The 19,203-nt window shown below is 48.8% G+C and overlaps 2 protein-coding genes across 2 annotated transcripts in view; one reads left to right on the top strand and one right to left on the bottom strand.

The window, feature by feature from the left end:
* Positions 1-4,436: 4,436 nt before the first annotated feature.
* Positions 4,437-7,829, top strand: Znf768 (zinc finger protein 768). The gene is made up of 2 exons (XM_051193052.1): positions 4,437-5,438; positions 5,725-7,829. The coding sequence occupies exons 1-2, from the start codon at positions 5,351-5,353 to the stop codon at positions 7,320-7,322; spliced, it is 1,686 nt and encodes a 561-aa protein (XP_051049009.1). The 5' UTR covers positions 4,437-5,350; the 3' UTR covers positions 7,323-7,829.
* A 6,761-nt stretch (positions 7,830-14,590) lies between these two features.
* Itgal (integrin subunit alpha L) overlaps positions 14,591-19,203 on the bottom strand; it is a 33,087-nt gene continuing 28,474 nt past the window's right edge. The window contains 3 exon segments of the mRNA XM_051193051.1: positions 14,591-15,900; positions 15,902-16,033; positions 18,574-18,684. Coding sequence (XP_051049008.1) covers positions 15,772-15,900; positions 15,902-16,033; positions 18,574-18,684 — 372 coding nt within the window. The 3' untranslated portion in view covers positions 14,591-15,771.

The raw sequence follows: 19,203 nt of genomic DNA, 5'->3' as shown, positions 1-19,203 counted from the left end.
CAGGTATGGTCTTCCAATAGATCCCAGCCAAATTTCTTGTAATATTTGCATGTCTTTCCAGAAAGAGGACACACAAAGAAGTTTGTGGCCCAAAGAAGCTGAATCCTCCTCTAGGCATATGTGAGCATATGCATGTGTGGAGGCCAAAGGTTGACATCAGAAATCCTCTTTCTTCCTCTTCCAGCTTATCTTTTGGATAAGCCTCCCACTGAACCTGGAGCTAACCCATTTGGCTAGATTGGCAGAACAAAGAGCCATAGGGATTTTCCTGCTGCTACATCCTGAGTCAGTGAGAAAATGGTCTCATGAAATCTACAGATCCCAAACTCATCCGTAGTTTGCAGAAAACAATTGTTTTTAGATTACTTACATTTGGGAGGGGGGTTCAAGACAGGATTACTTTTTTCTTCTTGTGTTGGAAACTGAATTTTGGACTGCACACAAATTTAGCAAGTGTTCTACCACTGGCTTTGTTCTCAGTCCCTCTAGATTACTAACAATATCCAGGACAATGTAGCACTATGTAAATAGTTATTGTACTACACTGTCTGGGGAATTCTGGCAAAGCAAAGCTGTGTATGTTTAGCATAGATGGAAACTAACACCACTCTCCCAGTGCTGAGGATTCAACCCAGGCCTCCGTGAATGCTAAGCAGTCACTCTTTATTTTTGACTTACATTCTCAACCCTTCAAAGAGTTTTGATCTGATTGGTTGAATCAATGGGTGCAGAACCCACAGATAAGGAGCAGTGGTGTTATCAAAGTCAGGCCTCCATGCCTCATCACCTTTTTGAAATGTAGCTTGTTTCTTTGCGGTGGAGACCCCTAGGCCTTCATTTCTTTCCCAGACACTGGATGTGTGTAAGGAGTAAGGTTTTCCCTCCCACCTCTAGAGAGGAAAACTGCCCAAAACAAACACCAAAACAGGTGATAGCTTCTACACTACTTCCTACTTTCTTTTTTCTGAGACAAAGTTTCCCATTATAACCTTGGCTATCCTAAAACTCTATCTGTAGACCCTGGTGGTTTTGAACTTAGTGATCTGCCTTCCTCTTCCTCCCTCAGTGCTGGGATTAAAGGCAGGTGTACCACCATCCCCTTCTCCTACTCTTCTTTCAATGCTGGTATTGAACCCAGGACCTTGGTCATGCTAGGGATCACTCTACCAGTGAACTGCATTCCTTTCCTGCCCCTCACCTGTTAAATCAGTCTCTAGGCATGGAAGTTTATCCCTGTTAAAGTTTGAGGGTTCCACTCTTCTCAATAAAATATTAGTTCTGTTGAAACTATAGCCTACTGGTAGAAGTGGTGCAACACTTGTTTAGAATGTACTGAGTTCTAGATTGCTTTCCCAACATTGGGGGAAATCTCACTTTCAGCCTGAGGATTTAGGTAAATGTAGAAGGTTCAATTCCTAGCACCACAAATAAGTGTATAAATAAACCTACCAAACATGTAAAGGCACTTATATATCACTGTGTGGCTAGTGGCCAGGCAGGAAGGAAAGACAGGGCTACCAGAGAAGGAGAATTCTGGGACATGTAGGCAGAGAGGAGTCTTGATGTGAGCTCAGGAAGAGAGGACACATCAGGTGTTCTTCGGTAAGCCAAGACCACATGGAACTACATAGATTAATAGTAACTGGTTAATAATTAAGACAGAGATAGCCAATAAGAAGCCCTAGCCACCGCCCAATAGTTTCATAATTAATACAGCATCTCTGTGTGTTCATTTGGGGCAAGGCAGCTGCAGAACTGGGTGGTAAATCCCATAACATTCAAGGGCACTAAGCATACAAGTACATAGACATACATGTGAACACAAGATGCATACACATTAAATCATTTTTTAAATGTCATTTCCGTTTAGCTTTGTCAAGGGTAATGATTCCAAGGTGTCAGGTGAGAGGATAGTTTATGCAAAGACACTTCGTTTCCTTTATTCTTCTCAAAGGGCTCTGTGTCATGGTCTTTTCCTGAGAAACTGAAGTCACACTGGTTTACAATAGGCACCTGACACACGCCTTTACAGGTCTTCTCCTTTGGATATAGAAGGACAGTTTCATGCAGAAGTCTCTCACGCAGAGAACCTCTTTCTAGCATGGACCCTGCAGTGTTGCCCAAGTTGGTTGGACCAAAAGTTCATGTTCACTGCCCTAGGCTCTGCAGAGTAGGTGGTACTTTGGGCAGAGTGCATGCTGACTCAAGATATGCACAGGGCCCTTCTTCACCACATGGTGCCTGAAGAAGTCCAGTAGACCCTCCCCACCCCAAGCCTTTTTTTTGTTTTGTTTTGTTTTGTTTTTTTTGTCTTGAATTAGTTGCTGCTGAGTTGTGACCCTCGTGAGAGAAACCTTTACTGCCTGCATAGAGACTCACTGTGATGGGTATGCAAGTGGAGCGGGCTCCTGGTTGAATGTCCTTTGTATAGACAGACTCCAGTCCAGGGGCAGACTGGCCTCTCTGGGCACCAGGGAGGCTGGGAGGTAGAAATGTTGTTGCTAGGTGGCTCAAGATCTGGCCCAAGAGTGAAAACAGTAGACCATATCAGAATATCAGCTAGAGGACTCTGTCCTATGCTTTGGAGGACCCCATTGCTTGTCTGTGTAAACTGTGTAAAGGTGTGTGTTTTTTACCTGCGAGTGCTCTGGAAATAACCATAGGTGGCCCATGCCCAGCTCTTTATAGAGTGCTCTGTGTGGATGCTCCCTAGTGATAAATCACAGAGCAAGGTTTTAGGGCAGAATGAGGTGCTATAGGAGAGAAGCAAGGCGGAACACAAAGATCTTTGTGATAATGTCCACAAGCTTCTCTTGAAATGGGTTTCTACAGTGTTCTTTCCCCCTTAGGTTGGCCTGGAACTTGGGCTCCTTCTGCCTCAGCCTGCCAATTGCTGGAATTTTAGTTCCCTGCCACCATGTCCCACTCCCTAAGATCTCTCTACTTGGCATTTGCCAAATGACTGTTTCCATCTCTTTTCAAGAGAAAGAAGAGTGCCATCTTTCCTTCTAACCAGTTTCTTCCCCTGGTTTGTTTAGTTATGAAACAAGAAAACACATAATCCATGGCTGCTGCATCATGTAAATAGGATTTGGTTCAAGTTGTCAAGCATGCTACTAAAATTGTTTTAGCAGAAGAGTAGAAAGTGACTAGATTGGGTGTCACTGTCTCCCCAGGGTCACATTCTCCATCATTCTAAGCTGCACCTGCTCTGTGTTTTCTGGTTTCCTTCTGTATAAACTGACACAATGATTGCTCCATGGTGTGGTTAAGGGGGAATTTGGGGGATTTTTTTGTTTTGTGTTTTGTGTTTTTTATTTTAGTTAAGGGAGAGAGTAGCTAGAGAGTTCTGGAAGAGTCCAGAGCAGAGAGAGAAAATAGACTGAACATGGCCAGCAGAGGACAAGGTGTCTGTGTGTGAGGGGTAGAGAACAGAGAACCAGTGAGCAATAGGGACACAGAGAGGTGGAAGAAGAGAAGGGGGGAGAGGGAGAACAGTGAGAACAGCAGGGTCATAAGGAGAATTCCTAGCTGGGGGTGGGGGGAGAGCCAGGGAGCTGAGGGAGTTTAGGGTAGGGGAGATGTGAAGGCTCTGATACTAACATGGCCTTTGAAATGTGTAACCGTGTTAGTGATGCCAGTACTCTGATAAGCTGATAGGCCCCACAGGTGGCAGGCCATATGTCCCTTCTGCCAGAGGTAAGGGGAAATGATTCCTTTTGATAGAGGGGAACCAGCTTCACAAAGTCCCCGAGGAATGCTGGTTTTTATCTACCAGAAATCCTCCATAGTACATGTTGAGCTCATTTCTGGGTACTTTTGGACTGCTGTTTGTGGTTTGGGGTATTGGAGTTTCCTTTGAACTTGATACCTTTCTTCCTTTACAAGCCTCCATGCAAACCAGATGCCTTAAAGTTCGAATCCTTTCTGTTGGGTTCCCCTCCGAGACCCTTTAGTGGTCGGTGTCACCCTCACCTCTAAATAATCCTGCATGCTTGTGAGAAAATCCTGAAACCAGAGATTAAATTGATCTCAGGATTCGGGAAGGTGGGAAACTAAACATGGCCCTGTGTTAGCATCTCTGGACTGGCCCCTCAGCACCTGTAAAACCTGTGGGCAGACAGAAGTGTGGAGAAGAAAGGGTGTCTAGCCTAGGAGTCCTCGGCTTCCATTCTTCATAATACAGGACAAATGTCGCAGGGTAAGGTGGGGGATGTATGGAGTTTTGAAAGCACAGATCCAGCTCGTAGGGAAACAGACCCCTGGCAACTCCTCTCTGACTCCTGCTGGCATTTCACACAGGCAAGGGTTAGAAAGGCCTGAGCGCTTTCAGCTCAATTAGACCAGTAGCCAGGGTGACCCATGGCCTAAGAGCTGGGAAGTGGCGACAAGAATGCCAGCCCCAGCTGCCAATCCACGGCGGAGTAGGCGGTGCCTCGTATCGCGGAGGCGGGGCTGTCTCTTTGGCAACGAGCCCGCCGCGGGAAGGGGGAGGGGAGGGAGCAGGATGGGGAGTGGGTGCGGGTGTCACAGCCGTAGTTCGGCTGGCTGGCGGGGTTCTGGGCTTCAGAGCCTGCAGATGCGGTCAAATGGGTGACCGCCCAGGTTCCCGGGCAAGTCCGAATGAACCCCGAGGCTGAGGAAAGGAGCTAACTGCCACCCTGGCTGGCACTCGGAAGCGTCCCTCCTTCACGCTGACCTCGGTCTCGCTTGTCGCCTCGCCCTTGGCCACACTTAGTGACCCGCACATGGTCCGAGAAATCTGCATACAGGTCCTTGCATAGGCCGAGACTTGCGATGTAGGCACACAAACTGCTGTCGTCCTTCCCTTCGGCTCTGGGGCGTCGGGTCGCCCCCACCCCCGCGCCGGGGAGATCCAGTCCAGGGTTAATGCCAACGAGTTTCCACCTCCAGCCGCTCCTAGAGAGGCCGCGGCGCAAGCCAGCGGGGGAAACTGGCCAGGGACGGACACTTCCTGTGGGGGAGAGCGGGAGGGAGAGCAGTAGCTCAGCCGGGGCCGGGGTCGAGACGAGGGGTCTCAGGCTGGGAGTAGTGCCTGGGCACGGCCGGAGAAGTAGAGTAGCGGCTCACCTACAAGGCCACGACGCGCGAGGGCCGGTGAAGGCCACAGGACAAGCAGAGACCTTGGGAGGGGGCGGGGCCGCGGGCAGGGGCGGGGCCGGAGAGGCCCAGGGTCAAGACGTCCGGCCTTCGCGGCCCAAGCCTGGCCGCCCGGCCTCCTGGGCGGCACTGAATCGGCGGGTGGCGAGGGCTCGGGTCTCCGGGCACTCGAACTGGGTTGCAGGATCGTCTGCCGTCGCCACCGCCGCTGCACTGGGAGCTGGCAGGGATGGAGCGGGAGGCGTCGTCGTGGGGCCTCGAGCCCGGGGATGTGCACAGTCCTGACGAAATGGCCAGCCCTGAAGGGTCTCTCAAAGGTGAGGGAAGGCCGCGCCTCCTAGGAGTGTACCAGGAAACTGGGCTGTGGCCTGTGGGAGGAAAATGAGGCTGGAAGCTCACACTTGGGAGTGGAGTTGGGGGTGGAGACTGGGTGTCCCGGGTCTTTGAAGAGGAGGCAGTAAATTTCAGCACCTTGATTTAAGGCCAGCGACCCCGCTTGGGGAGTGGGGGAGAGAAGTATAACAATGGACCAAATGATCTTCCAGACCCCCCAGTCAATCTGTGTTTTTTTTTTTTTTTTTTTGTAATTCTCTGACTCTGCAGGCAACACAAATGAGAGCGAAGAAGGGGAAATTTCTCAGCAAGAAGGCAATGGGGACTATGAAGTTGAAGAAATACCTTTTGGGCTTGAGCCCCAAAGCCCAGAGTTTGAATCCCAGAGCCCCAGGTTTGAGCCTGAAAGCCCAGGGTTTGAATCCCGGAGCCCTGGGTTTGTGCCCCCAAGCCCTGAGTTTGCACCCAGAAGTCCTGAATCAGACCCTCAGAGTTCCGAGTTTGAATCCCAGAGTGCTAGGTATGAGCCTCAAAGCCCTGGCTATGACCCCAAGAGTCCAGGCTATGAACCCGGCAGTCCTAGGTTTGAACCTAAAAGCCCTGGATATGGTTCGAAGAGCCCCGAATTTGAATCTCAAAGTCCCGGGTATGAATCCCAGAGTCCTGAGGATGCGCCGCAGAACTCTGGAGATGAAGCTCAGAATCCTGAGTTCAAAACCCATAGCCCTGAATTTGAAACTCAAAGTTCCAAATTCCAGGAAGGTGCAGAGATGCTTCTGAACCCTGAGGAAAAGAATCCACTGAGCATCCCATTAGGAGTTCACCCTCTGGACTCCTTTACTCAGGGGTTTGGGGAGCAACCCACAGGAGCACTGCCTCTAGGAGCAACATTTGATATGCCTACAGGGGCCCTACTCGCCACACCCCAGTTTGAGATGCTCCAGAACCCCCTGAATTTGACAGGGGCCCTTCGTGGTCCAGGCCGTAGGGGTGGCCGGGCCAGGGGTGGGCAAGGCCCCCGGCCTAACATCTGTGGCATCTGCGGGAAGAGCTTTGGGCGAGGCTCTACCCTGATCCAGCACCAGCGCATCCATACCGGTGAGAAGCCTTACAAATGTGAGGTATGCAGCAAGGCCTTTTCCCAGAGCTCTGACCTCATCAAACACCAGCGCACTCATACCGGCGAGCGGCCCTACAAGTGTCCTAGGTGTGGCAAGGCCTTTGCTGATAGCTCCTACCTACTTCGACACCAGCGTACCCACTCTGGCCAGAAGCCCTACAAGTGCCCACATTGTGGGAAGGCCTTTGGCGACAGCTCCTACCTCCTGCGGCATCAGCGCACCCACAGCCACGAGCGGCCCTATAGCTGCCCAGAGTGTGGCAAGTGCTATAGCCAGAACTCTTCCCTGCGCAGCCACCAGAGAGTGCATACTGGGCAGCGGCCTTTTAGCTGCGGCATCTGTGGCAAGAGCTTCTCCCAACGTTCAGCACTTATACCCCATGCCCGCAGCCATGCCCGAGAAAAGCCCTTCAAGTGCCCGGAGTGCGGCAAGCGCTTTGGCCAGAGCTCGGTTCTAGCCATCCATGCCCGCACCCATCTGCCAGGCCGCACTTACAGCTGCCCCGACTGTGGCAAGACCTTCAACCGCTCCTCCACACTCATTCAGCACCAGCGCTCGCACACAGGGGAGAGGCCATACCGCTGCGCTGTGTGCGGCAAGGGCTTCTGCCGCTCCTCCACGCTGCTGCAGCACCATCGCGTGCACAGTGGGGAGCGACCCTATAAGTGTGATGACTGTGGAAAGGCCTTCTCACAGAGCTCTGACCTCATCCGCCACCAGCGGACCCATGCAGCCGGCCGGCGCTGACCAGTCCAGGGTGGGGAGGTGATGGGCAAAAGAGAAGGAGTCAGGGAACTAGAGAAACTGCTTCAGAGGATAATGGAAAGGCTGGAGGAGAATACAAGGATGGAATATTCTAGAAGATGGGTCAGGGTGCAGGAAATCACATGCCCTCAAGAAGTATGAGAAGTGGGCTATGAAGAGGGATTGCAGGGAGACTAAGCAGGCAACAGGAAGCACCAGAAGAGACCCGTGCTGCTTGTCTGAGTAGCAGCATGCTCCTTAGCTGGGAGGCCTGTCCTGCAAAGTACTAGACAGGGAGGGGGGAGGGCAAGGGAGTGTCACTTAATTAGAGTAGGGTAGCTTAGGTTGGTAGCTGCTGAGACCCTTGTGAAACCAGGAAGAGTGCAAAGCGTAGGTAGCGGGAGAGTGGGGTTCAAGGTAGGACCTGGGCCTCTCAGAGCAAACCCCATCCTACCTTGTCTTCCTCAGGCTTTGGAGCCGTTTGAGTTCAATAAAACTTTTATGTGGTAAGAGACTTGTCCCTAAGATGTGTATGTGGACTCTTTCCTGAGCACTGGGAGACACCAGTCAGAACTTCAGCAGCAAGTCTTGCCTCGGAAATGCTGTTGTGCTCAGTGCTTCAGGGGGACCTTAGCACCCAGAGTTCAAGGCTTGGTTTATTTGCCCATGGACCCTGAAGTTCATGTTCCATGTTTTGTATGCTGCATCTCAAAGGGACTGCTGGTGGGAGGTGTGAGAAAGACCTCAACTCTTCCTAAACAGAGGAGAGGGTCCATGCTTAGGCCAGAAAACAGACCAGGTGTTCATACCTAGACACAGGTGTCCCTATCACCTGGGTAACCCCACCCCACATCCCCAGTCAGCACTTCAGATCTTTTCTCTAGCTCTTGTGACTGGAGCGGGCAGCTAAACACTTCAGTCCCACCCAAAGAGGGGGACCTGTTTGACCAAGTATGGAGGAGCCACTTCTCAGCCCTTTTCCTCCAGTGCCTCACCAGCTGGGACTGGTTGGCCACAGCTCTGGTTTCTCTGGACCCTGTGTCAATTGAAGAGACCATCTTTGGATACCTGCTTTCCCATCCAAGTTCCAGACTCAGGGACTGATGCAGACTTAGTTTCAGCAAGATGAGAGGGGTCTAGAGTACAGACCTCTGTGACCTTAGCAGGGGACAGCAGGCCACATCTTGGGGGACCTTTGCTGTTGGGGGGCACATTTTGAGACAATGCCCACTGGGGGTCTGATGGAGCCCCTCTGAAGGTGTGCTCCTAGCTCACAGAAGAGAAAACAGCCATAGAGGCCAGCGGTGGTTCAGTCGCTGTGCGGCTCTGAACAGATTGGACGTGTTTACCTGGCTTCACCTCTGCTCAGAGCTTGGCCACATGGGCACAGTTGAGTCTCTTTTGTCTTTGGATCCTGGTGTCATTCCCATCCTTAGGGTCTTCAAACTTATAAAGACAAATAACTTCAAAGGTCGTTTCCATTCAGCTGGTCATGATCTACAGCTCTGGAAGGGACCCTATGGTTCAATTCCATTTGCCTGTGTCTCAAAATCAAAAGCACTTTGGACAGTAGACCATCATTGTTCAAGTGAAATCTTAGAGTCATTGAAAGGCCTTTATGAACTGAATGCAAGCAGCCACTGCATAGCAGCTGCTACCACTGCCCCTTTTCCTTCTCCGTCCCCACTCCTTCTGCTCCGCCCCTTCCTCCTGAAATGGTATGCCCCTCTATAGCCCAGGCTGGCCTGAAACTCAAGACCTTACTGTGGAAGTGTGTTGAGTGTTAAGAGTACAGGTGTGCACCACACCCTTTTTGTGCAAGCCTGGGGACTGAGCCCAGGGCAAGGGAGTGTCAATTAGAGTAGCACTCTGCTTAGATGCTTAGGTGCAGTTACTGAGACCTTTGGCTCTATACCAATAGAGCTATATACAAAGACTTCAAACCTGTTGGTTTTGTTTTTTTATTTTATTTTGAGACAGGCTCTTTCTATGTAACCCCAGATGTCCTGGTATACTTTATGTAGATCAGGCTGGCCTCAAATGAACAGAGATCCACCTACCTCTGCCTCCCAAATGAAAATCATGTGTCGACATACCTGGCTTTTAAATATTCAATTATATCATTTTATCCTATATCTGAATTTATTTATTATAGTACTGGAGTTTGGGCCCAGGGACTTGCATTTGTTAGGAAATATGTTCTAACACTGAGCTACATCTCTAGTTTCAAATATGTAGTTTTTAATTAATCTTTAGAGACAGTCTCACTATGTGGTCCTCCTTAACCTGGAACTCTCAGTGTAGACCAAGCAGGCCTCAAATTTATAAGAGTTTCTAGCCTGTGTCCTGGTGAAAAATGGATTTTCTTTTCTTTCTTCCTTTTTTTTTTTTTTTTTTTTTTTTTTTTTCCTCGAGACAAGGTTTCTCTGTAGTTTTGGAGGCTGTCCTGGAACTAGCTCTTGTAGACCAGGCTGGTCTTGAACTCACAGAGATCCACCTGCCTTTGCCTCCCAAGTGCTGGGACTAAAGGTATGCGCCACCACCTCCCGGCTGGAAAAATGCATTTTTATTTATTTATTTTGAGACAGGGCTTTAATCTGTATCCCATGCTAACCTGGATTCACTATGTAGCCCAGGTTAACCTTGAATTTATGTCAGTCTCTTACCTTTGCTTCCCAATGCCTCCCAAGGCAGTTCACTCTGCCTTGGTTATATCAATTTTTGTTTTTGTAGATTTTATTCTTTATGTGAATGAGTGTTTTGCCTGCATGTGAGGATGAGTAATAAAGAATGTGCCTGGTACCAGAAGAAGGTGTTGTCTCCTCTGGAACTGCAATTACAGATGGTTGTAAGCTACCATATGGGTGCTGAGAACTGAATCTGAGTCCTCTGTAAGCAACAAAAAAAATTTTTTTCTCAGCCAGTTGTTTCTCCCTGATTAATGCAATTGTTCTTAACCATTGAGCCATTTCTTCAGCACCTAGATTTTTATATTTTGGTTGTGAGCCTAGCCTTTAATGGCTGAGCCATCTGTCCAGCCCTAGCACCTAGATTTTTTTAAGTTCATTATTTATTGTGTGTTTGTGTGTGAGTGCGTATATATGTAGGCATGGACATGACATGGCTTGTGGCTCACTTGTGGAGGTCAGAGGACAACTTGCAGGAGGAGTCTGTTCTCTCCCTCCTCTGTGTGGTCCTAGGAGGTAACTCAGATTGTCAGGCTTGGTAACAGGTGCCTTGAACATGATTATACCCTGAGTCAAACCGTCTCCATCTTCTTAAGTTCAGCTGAGCTCACTTTCGAAAAAGCATCCCAGCTGGGCTGGACTGTTTACACCCCTCATAGAGGGATGGGGAGGGCCAGCTATGCCATACCATTTATTGTATATTACTGTACCACAATCAAATGTGGCCTCAGAGAGGGAAAGTCTGGGAAAGGTGGCACTCTGTGTGTGCAACTATAGGAAAGCCACAATCCCTGCTAGGTTAAGACTTTCCTCTGCAGCCTCGTTTTTGCGGGGAACATCTACATTCCTGTAAGTAGCCATCAGCTATGCTCTGTAAGCAAGTCCATTAAACTCATTGGCTCCTTAGAGGGAACTTTGTGAGATAGTGCCTGAGTTTGTGGTTGGGACCTTGGGAGAGGGAAGGGTACTTGTTTACATCTCTGCTGGGAAGGAGTGTCAGCAACACACCTTTAGCTTCTGGGACATTTTACTGGCTCCTGGAGCAGGTTTCAATTTTTCTTTCTTTTTTAAAATGAGTTTTATATGTTTCATTTTAAACAATATTTTATTTTTATGTGTCTGAGATTTTGCCTGTATGCATGTGGACCACGTGTGCCTGGTACCTGAGGGGGCAGAAAGAGGACACTGGATTCTTTGAAACTGTTACAAGTGGTTGTAAAGCCACCATGTGTGTTCTGGGAACAGAACATGGATCCTCTGAAAGAGTAGCAAGTGCTCTTAACCTCTGAGTCATCTCTCCAGTCCCCTGGAATAGATTTTTAAACTAAGCTTCCAAAGACATGAGGCATAGACAAAGTGTGTGTGTGTGTGTGTGTGTGTGTAGTGGGAGGGAGTGCTTGTTTGAAAAGACATGGCTTTGTATTATTTGTCTCTCAGCATCTGAGGTGGGGTTGATTCTAGATCCACCCTATGACATCAAAAATCACAGGATGTTCAAGTCCCTCATAAAAATGGCATAGTACTTGCAGGTGACTTAGGTGTGCCCTCCCTTACACTGTTTGATTGTTTGTGGCATTGCCAATAGAACCCAATGCCTCTTGTAATCTGGACAAGAGTTCTGTCTGCCACTAAGTTACATCCCCACCCCCTTACACTCTATCCTACTTCTAGTAGGTTGCAAGAACTAGTGTATAAATAATGACAAGAGAAGAGAAATTCAGCGTACATTTAGTACAAATGCAAATTTTTGGTGTTTCTGAAGATAAAACCTAGGGCCTCGAGTATGCTAGATACTCACCCAACCACTAACCTACATCCCTAGGGTCCTGAACACTTTTAACTTGTGGTTGGTTGAGTTGGCAGATATGAAAGGATAGAGGTCAGACTGTACCTAAAAACAGATCAAACCAATGACTGTGGAGACATAGCTGCTCAGACACCTCCTCCTTGTGTGCAGCTCCTAGGGGACCTCCAGAGTCCATCTGGAGTAGGGCAACCCAGCCTGGGCACATTTCCCAAGATCCCACAAGGTCATGGAAGAACTCTTGCGAACTCTAGCTCCAGCACTAGGTGTAGCTGTGCAAGGTCCCATGTGGTGCTCTGTGGTCCCCTGTCCGACACTGTAAATGCTGTTGGCAAGTACAGGCTAGGAACATGATAAGCAGTTTGCAGCTGTCATCTCGTTTAGCATCACAGCACTGTATAATAAGGCTCCCCTTACTATACAGGTATGCACCACTGTGTCACACGGTTCTTTTCCCTCTTCTTCCTTTTTCTTTTAAAGGAAGGGGTTTCTAGGGCTCATATGACACATGCTGACATGTGCCATTATTCTGATAGCTCATAAATGAGGGGTTGGGTGATTTTCTTGGTTAGGGTTCCTATTGCTGCAACAAATCACCATTACCAAAGGCATCTTTGGAGAGGAAAGGATCTATTTCATTTTACCGCTTGTAGCCCATCATCCACAGAAGTCAGGGTGGGAGCTGACGGGCCATGGAAGATGCTGCTCACTGGCTTGCTCACCCTGGCTTGCTCGGTTTGCTCTCCACCAGCTCAGGGGTGGCACTACCCACAGTGAACTAGGCTCTCCCATGCCAATCATAGATCAAGAATATGCACAGTAGGCTTGTGCACAGGCCAATCCAGTAGGGGCATTCTCTCAGTTGAGGTTCCCTCTTCCAAAATAACTATAGCTTGAGTAAAGTCGACAGCACATGGTGATGAATTATTTTATTTCCATTTAAACTTCATAAGTACAATATATCTAATGCATGTCAAAAAGGCTTTTGGGGTTCCTGAATGTTTTTAAACACTTAATAGATACATGTTTTTGTGTGGGTGTGCATATGTGAGTGTAGGTGCCTCAAAGCTAGGAGTGTTGGACCCCCCTGGAACTGTATTTATGACCGGTTGTGAGCTGCCTGATGGTGCTGGGACCCTCAGCAGGAGCAGTGAGCTCTCCTCACTACTAAGCATCTCTTCAGCTTTTTAAGAGTATAGAGGTGGAAGGAAAAATGTCCCTGACCACCTCCAAGAATGTACTGTGGCACACACACACACACACACACACACACACACACACACACACACTAAATAGAATGTAATTAAAAACAAAATGAATAATCTTCTCTTTCTGGAAAAATGGTTTCACTTCTTCATTACAATTGTCTTGCTAATGAGCCCTTCCCATGGTTCGTTGGGGTCATATCAAGTGAAGGCTGGTGTAGCTGGAGAGGCTGTTAGGCTCTGCTATGATGGTTAAGCTTTGCCAAGACAGCTGGGGCAAAAGGAGAAACATTGGCAGGGACCAGGGAGGAGCATGCTGGGCCAAGGAGTCTCAGAGCAAGACCAGACCTCAGTTTACCCCGTCTTTCCACACAGAAGGCTATAGGACTGGCAGGCTCAGACAGACTGGATAATGGCCTGTGTCTTTCATGACAGGCTTGGAAATGTTCATGTGCCCCCCTTTTGTCAGAGGACCATCAAAGATCATGGCCTAGGGACTCTCTCACTGCTTGCCTGATCTATACAGGTGCACAGTTTTCTCTTCTCCCAGTGATGAGATCCACTCTCTGGGGTCCGACTGACCACAGAAAAGGATTAGTGACTCGCTCTTTCTGTGGCTTCTAGATCTCTATGGCTTCCTTTCTTGTTTTATAAATAAAAGATGAGAGCCCACTTGCCTCTCTTGCTGTTGCTTTTCAGTTCATGGACAGCAGTCCACAGAAGCCAGAGGTGTTACATCCTCCTGGAACCAAGTGTTAAGCAGTTGTGAGTTGCCTAACCTGTGTGCTGGCAACTGAACTCAGGTCCTCTGCTAGAGCAGATGTGTTCTTAACTACTGAGCCATCTCTCCAGCCTGTTTATGCCCATATCCTAAAATGCAGTTAGCCTCTTCTTCTGTTCAGTCTCTTTCTCCATGCTTTTGTTTGGAATTAACCCACAATGTTAGTTGCAGGCCAAGGGTAGCAGCCTGAGGGTCATGATGGCAAAAGGCAAGAGGAGTGTTGAGATCTGAATGTGCAAAGACATCTGTGTAGGCTCATCTATTTGAACACTTGATCCCCATCTGGTGATGTTGTTTGGGAAGCACATGGGATCTTCAGGAGGCGGAGCCTCATTGGGGGAAGTGAGTCAGGGGTGGGTTTTGAGCTTTTATGTCCTCCTCCACATCCTATTTACTCTCAGCTTCCAGACTGCCCATGTAGGGGACAACCTTTGTGTTCCTGCCACGTGCCTCTTCTACCATGGTGGCTTTACAGCTTTTCTGGAAGTGTAACACAAAATAAACCTTTCTCTTGGAAATTTCTTTTTGTTGGGGTGATTTATTGCAGCAGTGGCTGCAGAAAAACAAACAAACAAAACAAAAATCTAATACAAGAGAGAAGAAGCAGGGCTGATTCTTTTGGTTCAACTTGATAAAACTTTGAGGGGGATATGTCCATTTAAATGAGCCAGGCTGGAATGCTGCACTAGCACAAAACCTCAGAATTGGACACAATTCCACATTTACTGGACAAATAGATGCCGGCTTGTTGTGTTCCTTACTTTTCTGTTGCCATGATAAACAATCAAGAAAACTTATGGAATCAAGTTTATTTGGGCTCGTGGTTCCAGAGGGTGGGAGTCTGTGTTGGAAGGTACGGCAGCCAGTGGCTGGAAAGACAGTAGGAAACCGAGAGATGACATCAATCCAAAGCACAAAGCTGAGCATGAACTACAAGTGGGGCAAGGTTTCCAACTCTCACAGCCCTTCCCAGCCGACGGCCAGCAAGGCTGTGCTTCCCTACAATCTCTCTAACTACGGGGACCAAGTGTTGAGGTGCCTGAGCCTATGTGGGCATTTCTCATTCAAGACACCATGCATGTGCTTTGTATTGGGACTCCTTGAGCTCCTTCTGTGAGGGAACTGGGGGGGGGGGTGCTGAATGGGGAATGAAGGAGCCTGGAAAGGCAGAGGCTTGAAGGATGAAATGCCCAGGGCTCACCCATGCTATTTCTTTATCTTCTCCACTTACAATGAAACTGTACCAAGCACCCACTATACCCCTGCCCTCGGATGTCATCAGAGATTCCCAAGGTGAATGGCATAGGAATGTATGCCCCAACCTCAAGGAGCTCACTCTGAGGCAGGAATTAAATCATCAAAGAGAGAACAAATACAACCTGGGGACAAGGGACAGGTGCAGGCTGGTGTGAGTGGAATCCTCCCTGAGCCAGGACAGGCGGAGGCAGGAATGTTCCAGGCGGAAGAGGACATGAGGTGAAGTGCAGCTTCACAGGAAGGAGAATGACTCTCGGAAAGGCTGGAGTAGCTGCAGCCTGGGAAAGAGAGGCAGCAAAGAGATGTGGGGAGGAAAGGTGGGTCACTCCTGCAGAGGCTGGGCCAGCCACGGGGGCCTGATTTTGCAATGTCTTCCTAGACATCTGCGGCAGCAATGCAATGACACAGGTGGATTTGCAGTCTCTCAGCAGAGTCCAGGCTAGACTCCAGGCAGGAGACAGTGTGAGGCAGACCCAGAAGGCTGGGACATCCGAGGGCAGTTGAGAGAGCTGGAGTAAAACTGGGCCCTGAGATGACAGTTTCTACAAGTTCGGACCAAAGATTCTCTCTGGGGGACAGCAAGGCAGGCTAGCAGGAGGCAGGGCTTCATCTCTGGCCTCCTGGCCTTCCTTAGCAGAGTCTTACATGCACTTGTAGATAAGGTGGGGATGAGCTCAATGCTCACACCAGGGAAATTCAGGACTAGGAGCAACCATGACTAGCCAAAGATGAGGGTACACATCGACGACATACGGCTGATGCTGGTCAGTACCGGCACTCTTAAGTCTAGTTTTGGGCCATCAGTGTATTGCATGTAGGCCTCAGTCCTTGTCACCCTCATGGAGGGGCTCTAGGCAGCTGGGATCTTTGGTTTCTTCTCCAGATTCTGCCAGAGGGTCAGCATCTTCATTAGGACTTGCATTCAAGACACCTCCATCAGTCTCCATCTTCTCCTTCAGGTTCCGTTTGAAGAAACCAACCTGTGAGAAGCACACAGAGAGTGGGCAGGCACCTAGGGACCAGCTGCCCTGTAAGGTGTGAAGATGTCCTATGCTGACAAATACCACAGTCACACGGCACCTGCATGTTTTGCCTCTCAGAAATATTTATTTTTAAGGGGCAGTAGCTCCAGGTAAAAATCATTTGCCACACAAGCCTGACTACTTTCGTTTAGTTCCCAGAGCCACAGTGGAAGGAGGGGACATGCTCCTGAGAGTTGCCCTCTGACCTCTACCTGGGCGCTATGGCATGCTTCCTCCACCACTCCTCAGAAATAACAGGAAAAAGTTTAATTGTTTTTAGATTTATTTTTATTATTTTGTGTGTATGACTATTTTGTGTGCCTGGTGCTGGGAATTGAACCTGGACCAGTTGCAAGAACAAGTGTCCTAACCACCAAGCCAACTTTCCAAGCCACAAATTAAAAAAGCAAAACAAGCATTTAGTCTGGGTGTGGTGGTGCCTGCCTTTAATGCCAGCACTCTGGAGTCAGAGGAAGGAGGGTCTCTATGAGCTCAAGGTGCCTTGACCTACATTAGAAGTTCTAGGTAGTCAGGGCTACATGTCCATCTCCCACAAAAAAAAAATAATAAAATTAAAGAAATAGATTTTTAAAAATCTTGTGACTACTAAAAAGCTTTAAGTTTGGTGATTTATTCTTTAGACTCATTAAGAATGCCATGTGACAGCCCGGTATGGTCACCCAGCATCACAGTCCCAGCATTCAGGAGGGAAGACAGCAGGATCTTCAGCTTTAGCCATGTAGGCTGCATACTGATACTCCCTTTTAGAAATGTGGGCTAATGCTGTAGCTCAGTTGGTAGAGTGCTTGCAAGCTGATTAAAGCCCAATACTGCATAAAGAGCCCCGTGCGGTGGGGCAGGCCTAGATCCCTAGCACTAGGGAGGTAGAGGCAGGAGGTTCAAGAGTTTGAGATCATTTTCAGAGACTTATCAGTTTATGATAAGGACATATCAAGGATAGTTTAAACCGTGTCAACAAACAAAGCAAAACAGTAAAGAGTGCTGAATCTTTTGTGGAGAATCTGGGTTCAGTTCCCAGCACCTCCCATAACTCCAGGAGATCTGACTCTCTCTGTGGGCTCCTGCATATACAAGGTGCGCGCGCGCACACACACACACACACACACACACACCCCACATATAAATCTTTTAAGTAGGTGATATTTTTCTTTCAGTGCTAAGACTAGAACCCAGGGCCTTCTGCATGCCACTGCTCTACCACTGACACTCTTAGATCTCAGTGGGTCATTTGACAATATCTCTTAATAGGAAGAATCGATAGTGTGTTGCTTAATTGTGTGCTGTGCATGCTCTCCTAAAAGCTTAGAATTGTGTGTTCAAGTGTGTGCGCCATGGTCTCCATCTCGAGAATTAATTCTAACAATATTTGGGTAAGTGTGGGAAGTAGGTAATAATAGCTGTTTTTGTCACACAGTCTAACAGATGCAAATGAGAAGCCACCTACAGTATAAATTCTACATGGTCCTTAACAGGGAAGCTGTTAAATAAAAGATGGAGCACTGGGGCAGCAGGAAGTTCAGGAGGAGGAGACAGAGCTGGTAGCCATGGTGAGAGACATCAGGACAAGACATTAAGTGGGAGACACAAGCCCCAATAGGCTGTGTGGCTCTACCCCATTTTTGCCTCTCAACTCCTCTCTCCCTTATTTTTTTTTTTTAATTTCATGTGCATTGGTGTTTTGTTTGCATGTGTGTCTGTGTGAGGGTGTTGGATCCCCTGGAACTTACAGACGGTTGTAAGCTGCCATGTGGGTGCTGGGAATTGAACCCGGGTCCTTTGGAAGAGTAGATAGTACTCTTAATCACTGAGCCATCTCTCCAGCCCCTCTCCCTTAACTTTTGAGACAGGGTCTCCATGGGCACCTTGTGCTGGCCTCGAACTTTCAGAAAGTCTACCTCTGACACCCGAGTGCTGGGGCCACAGGTGTGCACCATTGCGTGCAGCTTCTGTTCTGAAACTCTCGAGCCCTTTTCGTGGATCACCTGTCCTCTGGCCCTCTTTGTCCCTAATTTTTACTTGTCCAAATTTCAGTTCAAGTGCCACCTCTTCTTGGGGAAACCTCACAGTCGGAGTCAGGACTCAGAGGATACAGCCCCAGTATAGCCTTCATTACGCTCACCCTTGTCTGTGTCCTGTATCTCAACTGTGAACTCTATATGAGTGGGGACCATGTTTATATTATATGTCTCTGTTTTGTGGGGCCTAATACAAAACCTGTTACCAGAAGGTCCCTCCTTCCTCTTTTCTCTATCAACCTAGTCCTGGCTGGGCCAGTGTTGAACTGAGTGATGGTGAAGTCTCTCTCACTCGTTCTTTGAGGCTTACAGTCCTATCTGTAGAAGGATGGGGTGGGATGAGGACTTTTCTGTCTCTTAAACTCCATGGCCCACTATGCTCTCCCCTGGTCCCTGCCATATCCCCCCACCCCACTTTACCCCAGCTGTCTTGGCAATGCTTAACCATCTGGAAGCTCCTACCTTGTAGAGCGCTAGGAAAATCAACAGCAGTAGCACTAGCCCCCCAATGCCGCTGAGCACATACAGGTGCAGCATCTCCTTCTCGTAGACCACATCAACCTTCATGAGGACCTGGGGAGGAGAGCTAGGTGAGGGCAGGAAAAGCCCACCCACACTAAAGGCCCCTGTGTGCCGGGTCCATCCCCAGTCTTATGTGTGGGTTGCATCATAGCACGCTTTCCCACAGATGTGCCACCCACTGCCCTCGCTGTCACGTGGCCACGTGTATCACAGGTTGCCCTGACGTTTGCTGTTGGCCCCAGAAGGAAGCACCTCAAAGCCCAGAAGAACCTGCTTCTTGTGTTTAGACCCATCTTCTGGCCACACTGCATTGTCTGATCTCTGAGGCCTGGGCCTCTGTGCTCGCTACAGGGCTGGTGGCCCTTTGCTAAGGTACCATTGTGCTGATCTTTAGCAGACACCCGGGTCTATAACATCTCAGACAAGAGACTCTGCAGTTGGCTTGCTTCCCAGTGAGGTGGGACCTCCTGCTTCACAAGGATTTGAATTAGAGGAGGCTCTGGCTGGGGCCAAGCTAATTTCTTCCATGAGGCCCCCTCCGTATGAGCTCTGCATGGGTTCCCGAACCTC

The sequence above is a fragment of the Phodopus roborovskii genome, unplaced genomic scaffold (assembly GCF_943737965.1).
Source record: "Phodopus roborovskii unplaced genomic scaffold, PHOROB, whole genome shotgun sequence".
Classification (NCBI taxonomy): Eukaryota; Metazoa; Chordata; class Mammalia; order Rodentia; family Cricetidae; genus Phodopus; species Phodopus roborovskii.
This window is presented reverse-complemented; position numbering and strand designations above follow the sequence as displayed.

Bases quoted from the DNA above. Each gene is read 5' to 3' on its own strand.
- Znf768 (XM_051193052.1), top strand. From the start codon at position 5,351: ATGGAGCGGGAGGCGTCGTCGTGGGGCCTCGAGCCCGGGGATGTGCAC. The intron at 5,439-5,724 runs GTGAGGGAAGGC...CTGACTCTGCAG, and splicing joins CCCTGAAGGGTCTCTCAAAG to GCAACACAAATGAGAGCGAA.